The following is a 22891-nucleotide window of genomic DNA, read 5'->3' as shown; positions in this document are numbered from 1 at the left end:
TCTTCTTTGTCATCATCGCTGGCTTTTTTAGGTGTATCAACCATGTACACGTCGTACGAAGAGGTGGCCATCCCACGCCCCATGAATGGCGGGTCTTGGCCTTGCTCCTTGTCAGCATCGTCGTCTATATCGTCGATGTCCTTGGAGCCATAGTCAAGCATGTTGGTTAAGTCATCAACAGTGGCTATGAAGTGGGTGGTGGGTGGGAAGCAAAATTCTCCGTCGTCAGCCCCTAGTTCGAGCCGGACATAGTTCGGCTGTGAGTCCCCCGCCAAGGACAGGTTTTTTAATGAGTTTAACACATCGCCCAGGGGCGAGTGTTGGAAGATGTCTGCGGCGTCGAATTCGAAAATCGATAACCGATCCAGCTCGGTGTACGTGGTTCGGAACTTATAGCCGGAGACGAGTCCGGAGTTCCGTTGACGCAAGTATTGCAAGGTGTCGAGTCTGTGTGCGGCTCCAACACCGCGGACTCCGTGGCTTCGGATGGCGCAATCTGCTCCGGATTAAAGGTCGTTGCAGCAAAAGGAACCATCTCCTGGATGTGATCCGATGACAGATTCAAGTCATGTTGATCGGAGCGAGGGGGAGCGACGCCGCGGTCTCGAATCCGTGGAAGATCAGGTCTCCACAGATGTCCGCGACGTAGTTCAAGCTTCCAAATCTGGCTTGATGGCCAGGGGCGTAGCTGTCGATCTGCTCCAGATGGCCAAGCGAGTTGGCCCGCAGTACGAAGCCGCCGAATACGAAGATCTGTCCGGGAGGAAGGTTTCTCCCTGGACAGCGTCACCATCGACGATTGAAGGCACTAGTAGAAAAAGGGCCTATTGTCCCGGTTCATGAGGGCCTTCTGTCCCGGTTTGTGAACCGGGACTAAAAGGTCGTTACTAATGTCCTTGGCCTTTAGTCCCGGTTCTTACACGAACCGGGACAGAAGGTCCTCCACGTGGCCGCTGTGGCCAGCCCAGGACGGAGGGCCTTTGGTCCCGGTTGGTGACACCAACCGGGACCAATAGGCATCCATGCGTCAGCATTTCAGGGGCTGGGGTTTTTGTTTTTGTTTTGAAAGGGGGGTGTTTAGGGGGTTTTGGGGGGTTAATTTAGGTTGTTATTAGGTAGCTATTAGAGAGAAGTGTCCTCTCTTATATCTCCGTGCTTGGTTTACCAACGCTACGTACTGCTATGCCTAAACATGGCTTAGATTGAAGTGAAGGCAACATGTGGTGCATGTCAAAAGTAATACTAATCCTAACTTGATCAAGTTTGGATTGTACTACTTTCGACACGCACCACATGCATGTTGCCTTCACTTCAATCCAATCCATGTTCATTTCACCCGCTGATATATAATAACTCTTCATGCGCGCATCATGCATCATCATATATAATAACAAGTCCTACTAATCATCATCATACAACTTCTACTCGTTATTAATAACAAGTCATACGATCATCACATCCTCACAGTCATCGAACCAACCCTACTTAATTGTTCTTAGCACATGATCATCAGTATTAGGTAGGACCGAAATACCCTCTTTAAGGTAAAATAGCATAAAACAATATAGACCCTGACTCTCCATTATGGAGAATGGAGATCATCCTGTCTCCAATTCTTGTGCTTCGCTTCCTTTTGCTTCCAAGAACCTCCTTGCGACTGTCCATACATTTTTTCCATTCTTTGATTTGCATGTCTCCACTTCTTTTAGAAATCCGGTATGGACAGTTGAGATTTGTAGGATGACCTGGTTGTATATTCAAAACATCAAGCCTACCATTCTGATACATCAAATGAGGCACACAATCCTCTCGGATTATCTGTTGAAAAACATAGTAATAACTTCATAGTTAGCAATGATGTACTAGTTTTAGAACTATGCAAAATATGCACGGATGTCGTAATAGTAAGAAATCTTACCAGGGTATCTCCATAGTAGTTACCGTAGTTCAACATGTGCACTAGTAGCACGTATTGACCATAATGTTGAGGAGTTTGATTGTAGATATTGTAATTCTCAATATCAGTAAAAAAGTCCGACTAGATGAGTTTTCTCCTTATAAGTTAACTCAGAGCCATCGGTGTAGTAGGTTATGTCTACCATGTTCCGCACATTGTTTGAACAATCAAAATAAGCTGTCAATGAAAATAAGCTGTCAACTATTTTGAAATGAACAATATAAATTAGCTAATAACTATGTTTGAGAAACTCACATAGCGGTAGAATTGGAGGCGTATCAACAAGGACCCAAATGTCCATATTGTCTTGCTCGATGTCAGGATCACCAAGATCCATGGTGACAAGCATACCCTCATCAAAACCATACATCTTGCAAAATGCTTCCCAATTTTTGCAACCAAAATGGGTTACGCTCTCAGAATTATACAGCTTTACTTCAAAATCTATATCATGATGGGTCCTTAGGTGAATTTTCTTTGTTTCCATACTTTCATGGTCTTCAAAACCCATCCTCTCCAAGACGTAGCGTCTTGCATGGCATGGGATAAGCTAGCCGAATTGTAAAATATGAAAAGTACACGTTGAAATAGTTGAAGTCGTGCTTAATTACGAAAAAATAACACTTTTCGTCGTTGCGTACCGTTTCAACATCGAAGGTCTCCTCCAGCTTAATACTGAAGCGCCGATCTTCGTCCAGGTGAGGCCTGTTGCACTGACCTCGGTCGTCATGGCACCAGTCGCACTCCCCCGGGAGACTTTCGTCGTCTGAGTACGACATTTCCTATGTTCATAATTCAAATATTAAACATCTACAATTAAATATATGTACTAAAAAACCTAAGTTAGATCATTATTATTCATCACGGGTTGACTAGCGGTTTGTCGAGTCTTTTCTTGAAAACTCTCAGCTCACGTGGTGTATACATTCGACCGTTGGTGATGGTCGCTCCTCCCTTTGTCCCCGTGTGCATTACACCAAAATGTCTAGCACACGGGAACAAAGGAGAAGCGACCCCCACGACAACAGTCGGGATTCTTCGTCCTCTCATATATATATATGGTGGAACTCTCCCTCACTGATTCTTCTCTGACATTTGCGACTGTCGGTGATGGTAGCTCCTCCTTTCATTCTCGAGTGCATTACACCAAATTGTCTAGCACACGGGAACGAAGGAGAAGCTACCCCCACGACAACAGTCGGGATTCTTCGTCCTCTCATAAATGGTGGAGACTCGACAGACTTACAGTCAACCCGAAATATCGTTTAATTATCTTTCTAAAAGAGGATTTGGCTGGTCTCACCTCGATGTCGGAGGGGCGGTGACGGGGACGACGGCGGGGATGATGGAGGGGCCGGGGGCTCCTACATTTCTGCGAAAACAAAAACCCTATAAGCTATCAACTAATCATAGTGCTCTCCAATTTTAGCATTCAAAGTAGGATCAGAGTAGTTTTCCACTTTGAGCATTCAATAAGCAAAATCAAATCACAAAATAAAGTAGTATTCAAATTAGGATGCATTCAATTATAAGAAAAACTACATCATCTCCATGCGTCCGTACATCGTCGAATATTATCACTAATACACCTCGAATACTATCATACATATAGCATCGCTAGTACAGCTAGAACAGTAGCGCCCGACGGGTATCGGCGCGGGCGGTAGACACCCAAAGGGACGGAACCATCACAGGATCATAGCTCCAGTGAGATCCCTGAAGAACCTGTCAGGTATTGTCGAACCTACCCTCCAATGCAACCATGTAGCGACGGACGTGCTGGTCCTCCTCGCTGACACGGTGACGTACCACCTCCGCGGTGTCCGGAAGCCTCGGCACCGTCACTGGCCCACGCGAGCGCCACCAAACAAGGATCGGGTCAACGACGGGCTGGTTCCTCACCAACCTACGCCCACCGGAAGGTAGCACCTCCCAAAACCAGCCCGGCGGAGCCCAGTCCCGGACATGGCCCCTCTGATCAAGCCGGCCTCCTCCGCCGAGTCGACGACGAGGATGCGGGATAGGCATCGTCGACGTCGATGCGGGAATAATTGCTTTAACTAAAAAAAACTACTTCTATTAATTTCCTTGCTAAAAATAAACTACTTCTATAGTAAAATAAACTAGTTTTGTTAAATCAACTAGTTCAACTACTAATTAAGCACTTACTATAAATAAAATAAAGTAGTTTTATTAATTAATCAACTAGTTCAACTACTAAGCACTTACTATAAATAAATAAAATAAAGTAGTTCTTACTAAAAATAAACTACTTCTATATATAGTAAAATTTAATAAAATAGTTCTATTAATTAATCAACTAGTTCAACTACTAAGCACTTACTATAAATATATAAAATAAAGTAGTTCTTACTAAAAATAAACTACTTCTATATATAGTAAAATTTAATAAAATAGTTTTATTAAGTCAACTAGCTAGTTCAACTACTAAGCACTAACCTAAAATCGATATGTACTAATAATTAACCTCAATAAAAAATTAATACATATATGAAAAAAACGTATATAAACAAAAAAATGTATGAACATTATATTCATACATACATAGCCACATCCATTCATCATATAGCTACCACATACATATATATATACATTATATATATGAAAAAATGCAATGAACAAAAAATAATACAAATTATATGAAAAAAAAACAGAGCCGTGGCGTGGCGGCGGCTCACATCGGGCGACGGAGGGCGACGGCGTGGGCGGCGGAGGGCGACGGCGACCGCGGCGGGCCGGGGCCGGAGGGCGACGGTGACGTACGGGCGACGGCTCAGGGGCGCGCGGCGGAGGCTGACGGCGACGGCGGCGGGGGGCGGAGGACGACGGCGACGGGCGATGGCGTGGGCTCGGGGGCACGGGCGACGGCGACGGCGGCGGGGCAGCCTGGCGGCGTAGATCGAGCTCGCGGCGTCGTCGGGCGGGGGGAAACTGGCGATGGAAATCTGAAAATTTCCTAAGTGCTGGCTTATATAGCAAAGGCTTTGGTCCCGGTTCAACGCACAAACCGGAACCAATGACCACCCTTTAGTCCCGGTTGGTGGCACCAACCGGGACCAAAGGCCTCTTTTCACCAGCCCAAAGGGCGGGAAGCAGAGGGCTTTGGTCCCGGTTGGTGGCACCAACCGGGACCAAAGGGGAGCATTCGTTCCGGTTGGAGGCACCAACCGGGACTAATGTGCTGGCGCGGTGCGGTGGGAAGTTTAATCTCGCCTCGCTAGCTGAGAGAGCTCAACACCTATTTATAAGCTGCGTTGCAACTCAGGTGCTGAGCTCCTCTCTAATATGCAGGCATTACATGCCTAACTTTGTCACTGCCATGTTGGGCCTATTGGGCCTGCGGGCCTGCATCCTGGCCCATGTGCAGATGGGTTTCTAGTCGTATGCAGGCCGTGTGGCCCATTAGGCGGCATTTTTTTTATTTTTTCCAGTATTTTTTTGTTTTTTGAATTATTTATTTTCTTTTGATTTTTGCTTTATTTTTTTATTCTTTTTGCTTTTAGCTCAGAATAATTATAAAATTTCTGTTACTCCATTAGTTTCCAAATTTGAATAGTTTAAATTTTATACGGAAACTCGTCTGTTACAAAGGGATTTCATTTTTTAAAACTTATTTGAACTCCTGACTTTTTGTGTGTTCAAAAAGCACCATTCAAAGCCACATCATCATTTTTCAATCCTTTCTGACTTCATTTGTTATTTTTCATGCATTTACTAATTATTTTGAGCTATAAGACCCTAAAATTGAAAAGCATTTCAAATGAACTCTGAAAAGGTTGAAAGTTGGCATGATATCATCATTTCATCCACATAGCATGTGCAAGAAAGTTGAGAGGGTTACGGCAAAAACTGGATGCACTTCGTGTACAAAACGGACAATCTCTTCCAAAGTATCAGGATTTCATCCGGAAACTCGTCTGTTACAAAGGGATTTCATTTTTTAAAACTTATTTGAACTCCTGACTTTTTGTGTGTTCAAAAAGCACCATTCAAAGCCACATCATCATTTTTCAATCCTTTCTGACTTCATTTGTTATTTTTCATGCATTTACTAATTATTTTGAGCTATAAGACCCTAAAATTGAAAAGCATTTCAAATGAACTCTGAAAAGGTTGAAAGTTGGCATGATATCATCATTTCATCCACATAGGATGTGCAAGAAAGTTGAGAGGGTTACGGCAAAAACTGGATGCACTTCGTGTACAAAACGGACAATCTCTTCCAAAGTATCAGGATTTCATCCGGAAACTCGTCTGTTACAAAGGGATTTCATTTTTTTAAACTTATTTGAACTCCTGACTTTTTGTGTGTTCAAAAAGCACCATTCAAAGCCACATCATCATTTTTCAATCCTTTCTGACTTCATTTGTTATTTTTCATGCATTTACTAATTATTTTGAGCTATAAGACCCTAAAATTGAAAAGCATTTCAAATGAACTCTGAAAAGGTTGAAAGTTGGCATGATATCATCATTTCATCCACATAGCATGTGCAAGAAAGTTGAGAGGGTTACGGCAAAAACTGGATGCACATCGTGTACAAAACGGACAATCTCTTTCAAAGTATCAGGATTTCATCCGGAAACTCGTCTTTTACAAAGGGATTTCATTTTTTAAAACTTATTTGAACTCCTGACTTTTTGTGTGTTCAAAATGCACCATTCAAAGCCACATCATCATTTTTCAATCCTTCCTGACTTCATTTGTTATTTTTCATGCATTTACTAATTATTTTGAGCTATAAGACCCTAAAATTGAAAAGCATTTCAAATGAACTCTTAAAAGGTTGAAAGTTGGCATGATATCATCATTTCATCCACATAGCATGTGCAAGAAAGTTGAGAGGGTTACGGCAAAAACTGGATGCACTTCGTGTACAAAACGGACAATCTCTTTCAAAGTATCAGGATTTCATCTGGAAACTCGTCTGTTACAAAGGGATTTCATTTTTAAAACTTATTTGAACTCCTGACTTTTTGTGTGTTCAAAATGCACCATTCAAAGCCACATCATCATTTTTCAATCCTTTCTGACTTCATTTGTTATTTTTCATGCATTTACTAATTATTTTGAGTTATAAGTCCCTAAAATTGAAAAGCATTTCAAATGAACTCTGAAAAGGTTGAAAGTTGGCATGGTATCATCATTTCATCCACATAGCATGTGCAAGAAAGTTGAGAGGGTTACGGCAAAAACTGGATGCACTTCGTGTACAAAACGGACAATCTCTTTCAAAGTATCAGGATTTCATCCGGAAACTCGTCTGTTACAAAGGGATTTCATTTTTTAAAACTTATTTGAACTCCTGACTTTTTGTGTGTTCAAAATACACCATTCAAAGCAGAGACTGATTTTGAATGGTGCATATTCAACACACAAAAAGTCTGTAAAGATCGCCAACCCCAACATAAAAAAATGAGCATAGGTGCGCTTATAGAGAAAATTCAACCTAAATTCCTAATAAATTTCTATGAATTTCAGAGAAACTCACTGTGAATTTAGGCCAAATTCCCTATATAAGGGCATCTATTTTCATTTTGAGAGGAGCTCAACAAGGCAGAGAGGGACGTGTTTTTTTTCTCTTTTTCTTTATTTGTTTTGTTTTGTTTCTACTTACAACAAAAAACTTATTTATTTTATTTCTAATTACTTATGTATTTTACTTTAATTATTTTATTTTTATTTATTTTACTGCTGCTATTTTTATTTATTTTACTGCTGCCATTTTTACTTAATTTATTAAGGTTTATTTATTGTAGTTACTATAGTTTATTTTATTTTATTTTATTAAGGTTTATTTAGTTTTATTTATTTTATTAAGGTTTATTTATTTTATAAATATAAAAAAATGAACATAGATGCGCTTATAGAGAAAATTAAACCTAAATTCACAGTAAATTTCAATTTATTGTGAATTTAGGTGAAATTCCCTGTATAAGGGCATCTATTTTAACTTTAAGAGAAGCTCAACAAGGCATAGAGGGACGGGCTTATAAACTGGTGTGAGCGCCCTTCGGTTGGCGAGGTGGGACTAAACACTGGCTGCAACTAGGACCAGCCCTTTAGTCCCGGTTTGTGGTATGAACCGGGACTAAAGGGTGGTGGGCCAGGAGCGAGGCCCATTGGTCCCGGTTTGTCCCACCAACCGGGACCAAAGGGGCCGGACGAATCGGGACCAATGCCCCCACGAGGCCCGGCAGGCCCCTGGCCGCACGAACCGGGACCAACGCTCACATTAGTCCCGGTTCGTGACTCAACCGGGGCTAATGTGAAAACTGCCCTGTGACCTAAGCCCTGTTTTCTACTAGTGAGGGGCCATCAAACCTTTCATCAATAACACAGTGGAACTCTCAATGAAAGCACCAATGTCGGTGTCAAAACCGGCGGATCTCGGGTAGGGGGTCCCGAACTGTGCGTCTAGGATCGATGGTTACAGGAGACAGGGGACACGATGTTTACCCAGGTTCGGGCCCTCTCTATGGAGGTAATACCCTACTTCCTGCTTGATTGATCTTGATGAATATGAGTTTTACAAGAGTTGATCTACCACGAGATCATAATGGCTAAACCCTAGAAGTCTAGCCTGTATGACTATAGTAATGAGTCTCTGCTATCCGGACTACACCCTCCGGTTTATATAGACACCGGAGGGATCTAGGGTTACATAGAGTCGGTTACATAAGAAGGAATCTTCATAGTTGATCGCCAATCTTGCCTTCCATGCCAAGGAGAGTCTTATCCGGACATGGGTACAGTTTTCGGTCTTCATGCCTTCACAACCCATCAGTCCGGCCCATGGATAACAGGCCGGACGCCCGAGGACCCCTTAGTCCAGGACTCTCTCACTGAGCATTGTCAACATGGTAAACGAACATGAGGATTCAGGAGATGACTTTATTTTGACTGGATGACAGTAGGGACCCACTAGGGCCATAGCCGTACGTACGCAAGTGCCTCCTTATTATGTACAACTATAATTTTTTTTGCTTCCTCCTGGTTTCCTGACATCACGGTCCCACACCATTGTCAACCTATGTAGTCAATAAACGAGAGAATTGCACAAGGAGCGGCCGACAGCTGGGACCAAGCAGCTCGAGCAGTATTTGTGTTTTTGAGGTGTGAGCACTGCAGAGTTTTTCTTAAGCGATGTTTTCGTTGTTGTTCAGAGGAGAGCAGGGTATTTACTAAGCGGGTTGTGGCCCGTGTAGCTCAGGCCAGATATCTAGCCCAAATATTAATTTTTTTCAAGCTGAAAATGGCTAGCCTAGCTATACTTTTTTGAGGAATACCCAGGCAAGGTCAACTTGTTATTCCAAGAAAATGGGCTTTAAGAAATAATAAATGGGATGTAATTATAAAAACTGGGCAGTAACTATAAAAAATGCACCAAACACGTAATTACTTTACAAAATATTGTTTTTGGATTTTGAAAATTTTAATTTCTTTAATTGTTGCGCGCGCAATGTTTCGTTGGGTTTTTATGTAAAACAAATTTATATTGAAATTGTATTTAATCTGACTAGAAATTTCGGGATAAAAATATTTCAGATCCCATCAAAATGTGGAAAATTTTATTGAATTTTGTTTTGAACGATGGTTGAAATTATTAATCGTTGTCCTAGCTAGAAAATGGGCTGCATTTTTAACAAACCGTAAATGGGATGTAGTAAATTCCAATAGAATTCAAAAATGGCTTGTACATTCTTACAAATCGCAAATGGACTATAAATTCTCTGCCACACACTTGTGGGCCTACTAAGTTGATGTGTCCCCTAAAAAAAGTAAGTTGACGCGTATGCAAGGCTTTGTTAACTTATAGTCAACACACGGTTCTAGCAGTAGTGGCCGTTGGATGTCCATCCAATGGATGTCGTGCTTCTTCTTCAATCTCGAATATTCTAGTTTCAACCGCCCAAAAAATGATTCCTCCCCCAGACATCTGGGGCGCACCATTTCGGAGGCTGACCTGTGGGCCTACTAAGTTAACGCGTACCAAGGGCTTTGTCAACTTAGTCAATATAAATGATTCTAGCTGCAGTGACCGTACGATGTCCATCCAACGGTCGTCGTGCTTCTTCAACCTCTAGTCTTCTTGCTCCAGCCGCCCAAAGCAGCGCCGGTCGTGCCGCCTGCTCTTGCCTCCCGTGGCCAGCTGTGCTGCCGCGGAGGCCTCACCGCTGGCTAGGCCATCCCTCTGCTCTTCCTGCTCTAGCCACTCAAACAAGCGCCAGCGGGACTGCCTGCTCCCTCCTCCCGCGGCCGGCTGTGCTGCCGCGCAGACCTCACCGCCCCACTGTACTGCCATCGCTGGCCTAGCCATCCCTCTACTCACCCACACCTGTTGATATTCTCCGGCGACGGCAGACAAACCAGTAAACCCTCGTACTCCCCTCCGCGTGGGAAACAACTGCCGAGTCTTCCCTGGCTCCGTGTTGTTCCCTTCCTAGGCCTCGCCATCGTCCACTGCCCTGGTGCTCTCGGTGCGGCGTGGTCAACGTGGTCAACGAACGACATCCATCAGAAGTGGACTGTACGTGGAGAGGCTGACAGCTGGGTCCATGGCCGCATGCAAGGAAATGCCTCCTTATTACGCGCAAAATAATGATTCCTCGACTTGACAGCTGGGACCCACCGGAAGGGCCTCTGTATTTCAAGAAAAAAATGTTCCCCCCGCTGACAGGTTGGACCCACCAGCTATATCTTCGCACGCAAGGAAGTGCCTCCTTATTACGCACAAAAAAATGAATACTCCCCCTGCTAGCTGGAACCTACCATAGTGGAAGACTGACTTGTGGGCCTACTAAGTTGACGGGGACGGAGGGCTTTCTCAACTTAGGCAATATGAACGATTCTAGCTCCAGTGACCGTACGATGTCCATCCAACGGCCGTAGCGCTTCTTCAACCTCTGGTCTTCTTGCTCCAGCCGCCCAAAGCAGCGCCGGTCGTGCCGCATGCTCCTGCCTCCCGTGGCCGGCTGTGCTGCAGCGGAGGCCTCACCGCCCCCTACTATTCCCACCGCTGGCCAGGTCCTGCGGCGACGGCAGCCTCACACTGCAGCCAAACCAGTGAACCCTTGTACTCCTCTCCGCGTGGGCATCCACTATCGCGTCTTCCCCGGCTCCGCATCGTCCCCTTCCTAAGCCTCGACGTCGTCCATCGCCCTGGTGCTCTCAGCGCGGCGTGGTCAACGTGGTCAAGGAACGACTTCCATCGGAAGAGTACTGTACGTGGAGAGGCTGACAGATGGGTCCACGGACGCAGCAAGGAAGTGCCTCCTTATTACGCGGAAAATAATGATTCCTCCATCTGACAGCAAGGACCCACCGGACGGGCCACCGTATTTTCGTGAAAAAATGTTTCCCCCTGACTGCTGGGACCCACCAGCTACATCTTCGCACGCAAGGAAGTGTGTCCAAATTACGGGAAAAAAATGATTCGCCCCCTGACTGTTGGGACCCACTAGCTACATCTTCGCACGCAAGGAAGTGCCTGACAGTCGCGACCCACCTGGTCGAAGCATACGTAGCGTTGTCATTATGGTCGCGACCGTGTACGTACATACGATCGGTCTGTCAGCAGGCTACAGCGATGAACCGTGGCCGTGTAAGGAAGGGCGCGTGTCGTAGTAGAGGCGCGCACGTGTCGTACTAGAGGCGCACACGTAGCATGTACACGTACGTACAACGGCCAGGGTGCAAGAAAGTAAATACGGTCATGTATGTACATACGGGTGGGGTCTCGAACGCCTACTCGCGCATACATACGGCCAACATGGCTGGGTCCGAACGGAGAAACTGCGTCGTCGTCATGTTCATGGGGAGGCAACGGAATGCGTCGTGTTCATCGGGAGGAAACGGAACGTGTGCTGTTTATTGGGAGCCAACCGGTTTGAACGGAACAGCCGATGAAAACGAGGCCCGGCGTACCGCAGAACGAAGAAAACAGCCTTGTGTTCAACCGGCCACGGTCAAAACGGGATCCTATTCATCGGGAGGGGTCTAGCGTACCGCAAAACGGAGGAAACAGACTTCTCTTGGACCTCCTACGGTTGAAACGGGGTCCTGTTGATCGGGAGGGGTGTGACATAGCGCAAAACGAAGGAAACAGACTTGTGTTGGAGCGCTACGGTCGAAACAGGGGTCTTGTTCATCGGGAGAGGTGTGGCGTACCGCAAAACGGGACTCCACGGGATACTGTTCATCTCCACCGTCGACCTACTCCAGCCTCCATGGGCTACTGTTCATCCATCATCGACCTCCTCCAGCCTCCACCTGCAACTGTTCATCCACGGGCTCCTGTTCATCCAGCCTCCACCGTGCGCTCCTCCACCGGCTACTGTTCAACCAGCCCTCTTCACGGGGTCTTGTTCAACCACTCCTCCATGGGCTACTGTTCATCCAGCCTCCACCGGCTACTGTTCAACCAGCCCTCCACGGGGCCGTCCTGTTCATCCAGCCCTCCACGGGGTCCTGTTCATCCAGCCCTCCACCGGCTCGATCGATCGGGGTCCTGTTCATCCAGCGGCAACGGCCTCTACTACCACGGGTTCCTGTTCATCCAACCCCCCATCGGGAACTGTTCATCCAAACCCCCAACAACGCTCACTGTTCATCAAGAGGCAGCAGGTTCGATCGGCTTCAGTTAGCAGCAGTAGTGAAGGAATCGCTCGATCGGGTTCAGTTAACAGCCATCGATCGATCGCTCAGGTTCAGTAACGCGTAGCCTGCAATGCAATCGCTCGGGTTCAGTTAGAGCCCAACGCCTCGCTCGGGTTCAGTTAGAGCGCAACGCCTCGCACCCACGCGCGTACGTGTACGAGAGAAACGCGCATCGCTCAGCTCCCGACCACCCACCGTAACCGGGAACTCCCTGATATTTTTCGTGCCCTCGCTTCTACCATAGTTTTTTCCGTCATGGACGGCCCAAAGAATGTCATGCAGCTGCGTCTCCGGCCCGTCCAGGACGAAAAGTCCATTTTCTGTCATGATTTTTTGTCATAGAAGTAGGAGCCCACCACATCTGTGATGATACCGGGTTTTGTCACAATTATCGTCATAAAAGTGTCATAAGCATGACAGAAAAAAAATTCGTTCGGCCCAAAATATCACGGATGTGTCTTTTTTTGTAGTGCTTGGATGCTTAGAACGTGACGCCTAACCGGCTGGAGGATACACAGTCCTCAAGTATAACAAGTCTTCAGATCACGCAGACAGAAAGACTTCAGTGATGCCTAACACTCTTTGGCTCTGGGTGTTTTGGGCTTTGTCCTCGCAAAGATCTCTCTCTCAAATGCTTCGGAGGGGGGTTCTCTCAAACGACAAAAGTCGTGCACTAAGTCTGAGCAGCCACCAATTTATGTTGTAGGGGGTGAGCTATTTATAGCCAGGAGGCAACCCGACCTGATTTGTCCGAAATGACCCTAGGTCACTAAGGAACCGACACGTGTCCAACGGTCGGATTTCAACCATACGCGGCAACTTGACTTGGGCTACAAGTAAAGCTGACTCATCCAGCTCTGGACAAGATTTGCTCTCATTGTCTTCGCTCGAAGACATAGGATTTTGGTTGAGCATCACTTTAGTCACTCTGACTTTGTTCACTTGGACCCCACTTAACAGTACGGTGGTTCCTATGATCAACAAAGAAGAAAAGAAAACTACGAAACAACTATGTCTTCGCACTCCATAGTCTTCACATGAATGTCTTCTCATGTCATAATCTTCATTGTGAATATCTTCACAAACCACCATTGTCTTCAATGTCTTCACACATTTTTAGAGATCATCTCTGGTAGGTAAACCCAATCAATAAGGGACTACTACCTGTGTTATCCTGCAATTCTCACAAACACATTAGTCCCTTAACCAAGTTTATCGTCAATACTCAAAACCAACTAGGGGTGGCACTAGATGCACTTACAGTAACAAACCAAAGGGACACCCATTTTTTCCAAGTTCATAATAAAGAACTTACAAATAAGTTGGATAGGAATACTTGCCTATTTCATCTAATCATAAACTACGGTATAAAATTGATCTGATCGTCGTTGGATGAAAATACCAATTAACATATCATATGCTATTGGATAACCATTTATATTTTTGGCTCGGTATGATAAGCATGTTTACCCTGCAAATGCATTACCTAGCTCACTTTCCCCAATAAATTAATTCACCGGAATACCATACAACTCGAGCAATAAACCAACTCAAGTTGGATAAAATGGGTTTGTATCCAGCAACATGAAGCCACGTGAGCCTGCAAGGGCAGAGGTGCATTACTTGCCAAAAAAAAGGCAAAGGTGCATTTTATGCTAAAATGTGAGCCTGCTCGGCTCGTTAAAGCTCATGGTCGCTAAGGCTTTGGTTCGTTAAGCTTGTTATCCTCGACGAGCTAATATCCAAGATCGACTCGATTTTGCTACACGCTCGCGAACACTCATGAGCACTTGTTAAAGGTTCAACCATAGGTGTCATTGTATCAAATATCAAGTTTGCCGACCACAACTCGCTTGATGCCTTCGCCTCCGTTCGACTACGAGATGAAATGATAAAAGACTAGTGTCATGTAGTAAGAGAACAAGCAATGCGACATAAGATATCTAAAGTGGGGAGTGGGCTACCTAATTGTGATTACATGGACTAGTCACGAGTTACTAAGAATATTAACAAGTTAACGAGATTGCCTCAGTTCGTTGACAAAATGAGCACGTGACAATCAAACGAGCGCTCGTTAAGCTCACCGAGCTTTGAGCTTTATGTTCGCCCCCCCCCCCCCCCCCCCCCCCAATAATATAAGAGCGTTTTTGACACTAATATAAGAGCGTTTTTAACACTACACTAGTGTCAAAAATGCTCTTATATTATGGGACGGAGGGAGTATTAAATAACCACGTTGCAAGACATTTCGTCGACCCCAGATCGACCCTAAGTGGTCACCGCCTGACAGATGGAAGCCATCCCTACATTTTCAGTGAGACATTGTCAGAGGGCGAGGTGCTCCTGTCATTTCGTTAAGGAGAAGAGAGTTTGACTGGTTTGTAAGAAAAATTAAGCCGAAACCACACAACATTTTGCCCTGGTTAGAGGGTAACCATGCAAAAATTCAAGTGACGAACACAAACAATCCCTAAACGAAGCTAGACTCTACCACCAAGCACACGCCAATGATTGAGTGCCAAAGAGACCCGAGATAAAGGGAAAAACAACGTGGGCAGTAAATAACGCCAAAAAACACCAACGTCACCGACACTAACCCCATCGGGACAAAGGTTTCATCTATACCTCCACGCTCCACCATCCTATCGTATGATGAGAGGGGATGCAAGCCACCCTACGAATAGGAAAATAGGTGCAACTGTAATTTGCTTGCATTTTCGTAGTCAATTGTTTCAGCCAACAAATAGAAAGTGTTTGTGTTTTTTTCGAATCTAAGCGCAACAGGGTTGAATTCAGAATGTCTTTGATGATTGCAATGGATCAGTGCAAAGTCACGAAAGCATTTAGCTGCGTAATTTTTCACAATGCCAAATTTGACAAAACTTGTTGCACAAACCGAAGCGGCCTGCCAAGTGCTTGAGTGTCAACCTGAGAATTATTCTCTCTCTCTCTCTCTCTCTTTTTCCTGTGAAACAAGAACCTGAGAATTCTGACTTGCGCTCAAGTTCACTGTGAATTCAGAGGGCGGCTAATGGAAATTCAGTTTCCTGGGAGAGAAGATACGGCAGATGCAGCCGAGGACGCTTCCGCGCGGCCGCGCCGCCATCCTGCGCGCGGTCACGGGATGCCGCGGCCGCCGGGAAGAGCAGGCCCTCCACTGCCTCGTCTGCAAGCTGGGACTCGCCTCCGACGTCGTGCTTGCGACCGCCTTGCTCGTCCGCTACGGCAGGCGCGGCCTCCTGGCTCCCGCCCAGCGGCTGTTCGACGAAATGCCGCGCAGGGACGCGGTCGCCTTCAACGCCATGCTGGCCGCGCTCGGCGCCTCGGGGAGGGCGGCCGACGCGCGGAGGCTGTTCGACCGAATGCCGGGGCCGGACAGGACCCCCGCGTCGTGGAACACCCTGCTCACGTGCTACTGCAGGGTCGGCGACCTCGCCTCCGCCAGGGCCGTCTTCGAGGCGAGCCTGCGCGCGGCGACGAGCAGCGCCGTCTCGTGGAACGCGATGGTCGACGGGTACTGCAAGGCCGGGCGGATGGACGCCGCCCGGGAGCTGTTCGACCGTATGGGCTCCTCGCTGCGGGACGTCGTCACGTATAACACGATGATGGCCGGGTATCTGCGCCGGGGAGACCCCGCCGCGGCCATCGCGATGTTCCGCCGGCTGACGCAGGATGAGGGGCAGGCGCCGAGGCCCACCGCGGTCACCATTGCCACCGTGGTGACTGCTTGCACGCAGGTGGGGGACTTCGGCTTTGGCCGGGCGGTCCATCTCTCCACCCGGCAGCTGCTGGGGACAAGCACCGACGCGGTGCTGAGCAACGCCCTCATGGACATGTACTTCAAGTGCGGGAGCGTGGACCGCGCGCTCGAGGTCTTCAGCGCCATGCCGTCCGGCGCGCCCAACCTCTTCTGCTGGAACACGGTGATCGCGGGGCTAGGCAGGAACGGCCGCGGCGAGGATGCCGTCAGGGCGTTCCGCGACATGGTGGAGACGAGCAATAAGAACAACGAGGTCAGGCCGGACTCGGTGACGTTCGTGGCGCTCCTGTCGGCGTGCAGCCACTCCGGTCTGGTGCGCGAGGGCCGTGAGCTCTTCGCGGAGATGCTGCCGGCCCACGGGGTGGCTCCCGGGGCGGAGCACTACGGCTGCATGGTGGACCTGCTGTGCCGCGCGGGGCTGCTCGGCGAGGCCGTGCGGCTCGTGCGGACGATGCCCGTCCGGCCCAACGCCAAGGTCCTGGGGTGCCTGCTGCTCCATGCGCGCAGCTCGGGGGACGGCGTGACGGCGAGCGAGTGGGCGGCGAGGCGGATCGCGGAGCTGGACGGCCGCGACGGCGCCGCGTACGGGCTGTCCAACCTGTACGCGTCGCTGCAGAGGTGGGATCACGTCGAGAGGCACCGGAGCGGGCTGGTGACCGTGGCCGCGGCGAGCGGCAAGGAGCCTGGCCGGACTAGCTACGATCCGCATGTACGCTAGTTCGAGGCACCGACTCGTACGGTTTCTGCAAGCAGGACACACACGTGCACACACACTGCGCCACACAACGACAGCGGTGACAGTGAGCCCCCACGTTTGCAGTGACGTTGGCGCGATGTAAGCATGTGCGATGGCACTCAACGGATGCGAAGGTGAGGAACCTTCCCGTGTCTTCTTCCTATCGACGCCTGGGGCAAAAGTGACAGTTTTGGTTCTATATGCAAAAATGGTAAAACAAATTGCACGTGCTGATTGGAAAAAATTACTGCAGGTAAGCAAGGAGAAACTGTAAGAATTTTTAAGTGACCTTTTGTTTATACAACTTTTTGCAAAAGACATTTTCAATCTATTCATATAATCATGATACTACAGAGAAAATTAGAGGTTGCACAAATTTCAACAAGGTCTATAGACCACCTAACGACGACTACAAGCAATAGAGCAAGCCGAAACGTCATCGTCATCGCACCTCCCTCATCAAAGTTCGGCGAATCTTGTTATAGTAGACAGCTCCAAAGGAACAACGCATAGAGTAGCCATCGACAATGAAGAGAGTCGTAGATCGAAAGGATCAAATATTTTTTTCGAAATGGCAGAGTTTCTGCATTCATTAAGAAGAAAAGAGTTGCTCAGTTAATTAGGGAAAATCGAGCAAAAACCAGATTGCCCAGTTGATTATAGAAAACCGGGCAAAAACCATCACAACCGCTGAGCGGCACACACACAAGAGACCCACGCACACCACTCCAATGAGGGCATCGCCGAGACAGCACGCAGGCGTCATCGTCATCACTCTTCTTCTAGAGGCATCATTACCATCCCTAAACCTTGAGCAAACGACTCCGACTTCGCCGTAGGCGATCGTCGAGTCAACTCACACCGAAGAGGCCATGTGGGGGTGTATGAAGATCCGTGCCAAAACTCAGCCACCTGCGACCAGACAGCGCAGCTCCAACTCTGAGGAAGAACTACGAAGGACAAAACCAGACACGGTTGGCGCCACAGAAGATCACCGAACGGGCCACCTGCAGCCAGTCATCGTATACGACAGGGCCCCGCCGCCGCAACTTCGACTTCACAGCAACAAACAAACCGAGGTAATCCCGTGAACACGCCGGAGAAGAGCCGACTACCTCAACCATTGCCACGTCGCCGACATCGTTCCCACCATCATCGTCACCACAGAACTCTGGACGCCACAGAAAGGATCAAATATGTAAACACACAAACAAAGACTGGATCTAAATGGATCCACTGAAGACCATAACCGACTGAATCTCATGATATTCGACAAAGACACACCTCCACACGCTCTTCAAAAATATGCTAGGCGCATCATCGGGCGGGAATCGGATATGGGAGCTACTATTCCTACTCGAGGGACATCGCTGCCGCCACGCAACCCATGCGAAACCTAACAAGAAAGTGAGCAGGTCCCCTCCGAGGGGATGGGGGTATGGTGCGGTCCTCCGCACCTCCACGGTCCAAAGGCCTTCGGATGCGGGGCGGGGCGACGACGGTGCCGGCAAGAGGAGGAAGAAACCTAATCCCATGGGAGTCGTTTCTAGGAAAGGACGAAAGAGAACATTTTATCTGATTCTGTACTACTACTCATCTACTCCCTCCTAGTCCTGGCCATGGGCAGCCCGGCCCGAACGGCCCGACCCGACGCTGCACTCGGGCTTAGATTTTGAGCCGGAAGGCCGGCCCCATTGTTTTCGTGATTTACTGAAGGGGCCCAGCCCGATGCCCGGCGAGCTTTATCACTTTTGGGCTGGGCTTGGGCCCAAAAACCAGGCCCGACGATGCCGGGCCGGGCTCAGGCCTAGGTTTTCTGCCTCGGGTTTTCGTAGGCCCGACCCGGCCCGGCAGATGGCCAGGTATACTCTCTCTGTCCGAAAAAGTTGTCCCTCAAATGCATGTAATCTAGAACTAACTTGGTGCTAGATACATCCATTTAAGGGACAAACTTTTCCGGACGGAGGAAGTAGGAGTATTGTATAAACTGTTTTTTTTGCAGAAAAGACCCTTGATATCTTAAAGTCTAAAAAACACCCTCATTACATAAATGCCGACCTGAATACATCTTCTTAATTAAATGATCTAGAAAAACGTCTTGTGCTAACAAAAGCCATTAGTCCAGGACACCTGCTGATGAACCAGTTTTGGCACCGACATGCTGGTCCTCCCTTTCTACCAGGATCGACAACCACACATTCGATTGGTGTGCAGATGGAACACGACCACATACAATGCATCTCGCTCATGCTGCGTGGTTCACACATGATGACGGAGAGGGTGACGAGCTCAGGGAAATGGGAACAGACCGGCTGGTCAAACAAAGACAACAACGCCACACGGCCACACGGGAGGAAGGGTTCCAATCACCAGCACCTATAAATATACAGCCATGCCCTCAGCCTGATTCAGCCACGGACATTCAGAAACAACAGAGCTCAGAGGCAAGAAACATCGCAAGATTTACCGATTCTTCTGCAATTTGCATAGCATCCAGTTCACGGCGAGCAAGATGGTGGCCAAGGAGGCGATCCCGCTGCTGACGCCGCACAAGATGGGCCAGTTCGAGCTCTCCCATCGGGTGGTGCTCGCGCCGCTCACGCGCTGCCGCTCCTACGCCAACGTGCCGCAGCCGCACGCGGCGGCGTACTACTCGCAGCGGGCCACCAAGGGCGGCCTGCTCATCGCCGAGGCCACCGGCGTCTCCGCCACCCCGCAGGGGTACCCGGAGACCCCCGGCGTCTGGACGCAGCAGCAGGTCGATGCCTAGAAGCCCATCGTCGATGTTGTTCACCGCAAGGGCGCTCTCTTCTTCTGCCAGATTTGGCACGTCGGGAGGGTCTCCACCAACGGTAAGTTAGGAATCCATGCTAACATTTTTCTGAGAGGGAAGAATCGATGCTATTTTGTGTTGATAACCTTTACCATAACAAATTTGCTGACGCTGCGATTTATCTGTTGTCATTATCAATTCATCATCTGCTCTGTTTGTAATTGCAAGGCAGAGAAAACAGATTCATTTGATCCTTTCCTAAGCAATTAGGCATTTAGGCATCCATGTTATTTTGTGTTGGTAACCTGTTTGATCCAACGACTGATTAATTGTTACTTATCTTGCTCTCTGTTTATATCTGAACAAAAACAGATTTTCAACCGGACGGACAGGCGCCGATATCAAGCACTGACAAGCAGATAACGCCTGATGCTGAGTCTGGCATGGTCTACTCCAAGCCTCGACAGCTTCTAACAAACGAGATACCGCTGATCGTCGATGACTTCAGACGCGCTGCCCGTAACGCCATCGAGGCGGGGTTTGACGGCGTTGAGATCCACGGGGCACACGGGTACCTATTGGAGCAGTTCATGAAAGATAGCTCTAACGACCGCACCGACGAGTATGGTGGCAGCCTCGAGAACCGATGCCGCTTTGCGGTGGAAGTAATTGATGCTATCATCAATGAAATTGGTGCAGATCGTGTAGGAATCAGATTGTCTCCATTCGTGGACTATATGGACTGCTTCGACTCCAACCCACATGCACTCGGGATGTACATGGTACAACAACTCAACAAACATCAAGGGTTTGTCTATTGCCATATGGTAGAGCCGCGGATGGCCATTGTGGATGGACGCAGGCAGATACCGCACGGGCTCCTGCCCTTCAGGAAAGCATTCAAGGGCACTTTCATTGCCGCTGGAGGGTATGATCGGGAGGAAGGCAACAAAGTGGTGGCCGACGGCTATGCTGATCTCGTTGCTTACGGGAGGATCTTTCTGGCCAATCCAGATTTGCCTAAGAGATTCGAGCTCGACTCACCCTTGAACAAGTACGACCGTAAGACTTTCTACACGCAAGATCCTATCGTTGGCTACACAGATTATCCTTTCCTCGAAGGTGGCTCGAATGCCGAGTAGTTCACCCACTCGACTTGAATTAGTGATGTGCTTGATTTTATAAAGTATGTAATGATTAATTCAGTGTGTGTATGCACGGGGCATGTTCATTGTATCATTTCCACCAATAATTTACTTTTGTTCTCCTATGTAATGCCAATATGTTAAGATATTATTTTTTCCATCAGCAGTGACATCACTACCTTCAACAACCTATAAGACAAATTATATTCCCATGGTACCCAAAACAATGGTGCGTCCTTACCGGTTGGTTTCGTTTTGATGAGGAGGGGTCTTGCCTATCCGGCCTATTCCAATAGCGGCTTCAGCAACCGCAAGGGCTATAACAAAGTTTGCGAAAAATATCTCCTGTTAATTGGCAACTATCAAATAGATCAAAAAATGTTACGAGTCATTAATTGAATTCAAGATAAGTTCAAGACATATTAGAGTTCTAACCGTGTTTCGGCTTGTAATCAGTCCATAGATAGTAATAAAAAATAAACACTAAAAAAAGTACATGCTCAAACATCATTAACTAACTCCTTATAAATCTTGATTCATTTCAATATGAGGGCAAGAATTGAACCGATTCAATTAATTACAATAAAACAATTACACAACAAAACAGAAAAGAAAGAAGGTATTTGTTAGCAGTAGATGGTTGATACGTCTCCAACGTATCTACTTTCCAAACACTTTTGCCCTTGTTTTGGACTCTAACTTGCATGATTTGAGTGGAACTAACCCGGACCAACGCTGTTTTCAGCAGAATTGCCATGGTGTTATTTTTGTGCAAAAACAAAAGTTCTTGGAATGACCTGAAAATCAACGGAGATTATTTTTGGAAAATATAAAAAATACCGGCGAAAGAATCAAGGCCAGGGGGCCACACCCTATCCACGAGGGGGGGGGGGCGCCCACCCCCTGGGGCGCGCCCCCTGCCTCGTGGGCCCCCTGGTGCTCCACCGACCTCAACTCCAACTCCATATATTCACGCTCGGGGAGAGAAAAATCAGAGAGAAGGATTCATCGCGTTTTACGATACGGAGCCGCCGCCAAGCCCTAAACTCTCTCGGGAGGGCTGATCTGGAGTCCGTTCGGGGCTCCAGAGAGGGGAATCCGTCGCCATCGTCATCATCAACCATCCTCCATCACCAATTTCATGATGCTCACCGCCGTGCGTGAATAATTCCATCGTAGGCTTGCTGGACGGTGATGGGTTGGATGAGATTTATCATGTAATCGAGTTAGTTTTGTTAGGGTTTGATCCCTAGTATCCACTATGTTCTGAGATTGATGTTGCTATGACTTTGCTATGCTTAATGCTTGTCACTAGGGCCCGAGTGCCATGAACTCAGATCTGAACCCTTTATGTTTTCATCAATATATTTGTGTTCTTGATCTGATATTGCAAGTTATAGTCACCTACTATGTGTTATGATCCGGCAACCCCGAAGTGACAATAATCGGGACCGCTCCTGGTGATGACCGTAGTTTGAGGAGTCCATGTATTCACTATGTGTTAATGCTTTGGTCTGGTGCTCTATTAAAAGGAGGCCGTAATATCCCTTAGTTTCCGCTAGGACCCCGCTGCCACGGGAGGGTAGGACAAAAAATGGCATGCAAGTTCTTTTCCATAAGCACGTATGACTATATTCGGAATACATGCCTACATTACATTGATAAATTGGAGCTAGTTCTGTGTCACCCTATGTTATAACTGTTACATGAATGATCGCATCCGGCATAATTATCCATCACCGATCCAATGCCTACGAGCTTTTCACATATTGTTCTTCGCTTAGTTACTTTACTGCTGCTACTGTTACAATCACTACAATATTGCTATCTTTACCTTTG

At 47.5% G+C, this 22891-nt stretch overlaps 2 protein-coding genes across 2 annotated transcripts; both read left to right on the top strand.

Annotated features, from left to right (window-relative positions):
• Positions 1-15396: 15396 nt before the first annotated feature.
• Positions 15397-17519, top strand: LOC109736016 (pentatricopeptide repeat-containing protein At3g16610-like). Its single transcript, XM_020295234.4, has one exon. It carries the CDS (start codon positions 15707-15709, stop codon positions 17114-17116), a length of 1410 nt encoding a protein of 469 aa, XP_020150823.1. The 5' UTR covers positions 15397-15706; the 3' UTR covers positions 17117-17519.
• A 1974-nt stretch (positions 17520-19493) lies between these two features.
• Positions 19494-21213, top strand: LOC109735846 (12-oxophytodienoate reductase 1). Its single transcript, XM_040396655.3, is given in 2 exon segments — positions 19494-19986; positions 20280-21213. Coding segments are annotated over 2 exon segments (1110 nt in total). The 5' UTR covers positions 19494-19646; the 3' UTR covers positions 21050-21213.
• Positions 21214-22891: the final 1678 nt, after the last annotated feature.

Source organism: Aegilops tauschii, chromosome 7 (genome assembly GCF_002575655.3).
Source record: "Aegilops tauschii subsp. strangulata cultivar AL8/78 chromosome 7, Aet v6.0, whole genome shotgun sequence".
Classification (NCBI taxonomy): Eukaryota; Viridiplantae; Streptophyta; class Magnoliopsida; order Poales; family Poaceae; genus Aegilops; species Aegilops tauschii.
The sequence above is the reverse complement of the archived record's forward strand: the minus strand, read 5'-3'. Positions and strand labels throughout refer to the sequence as shown.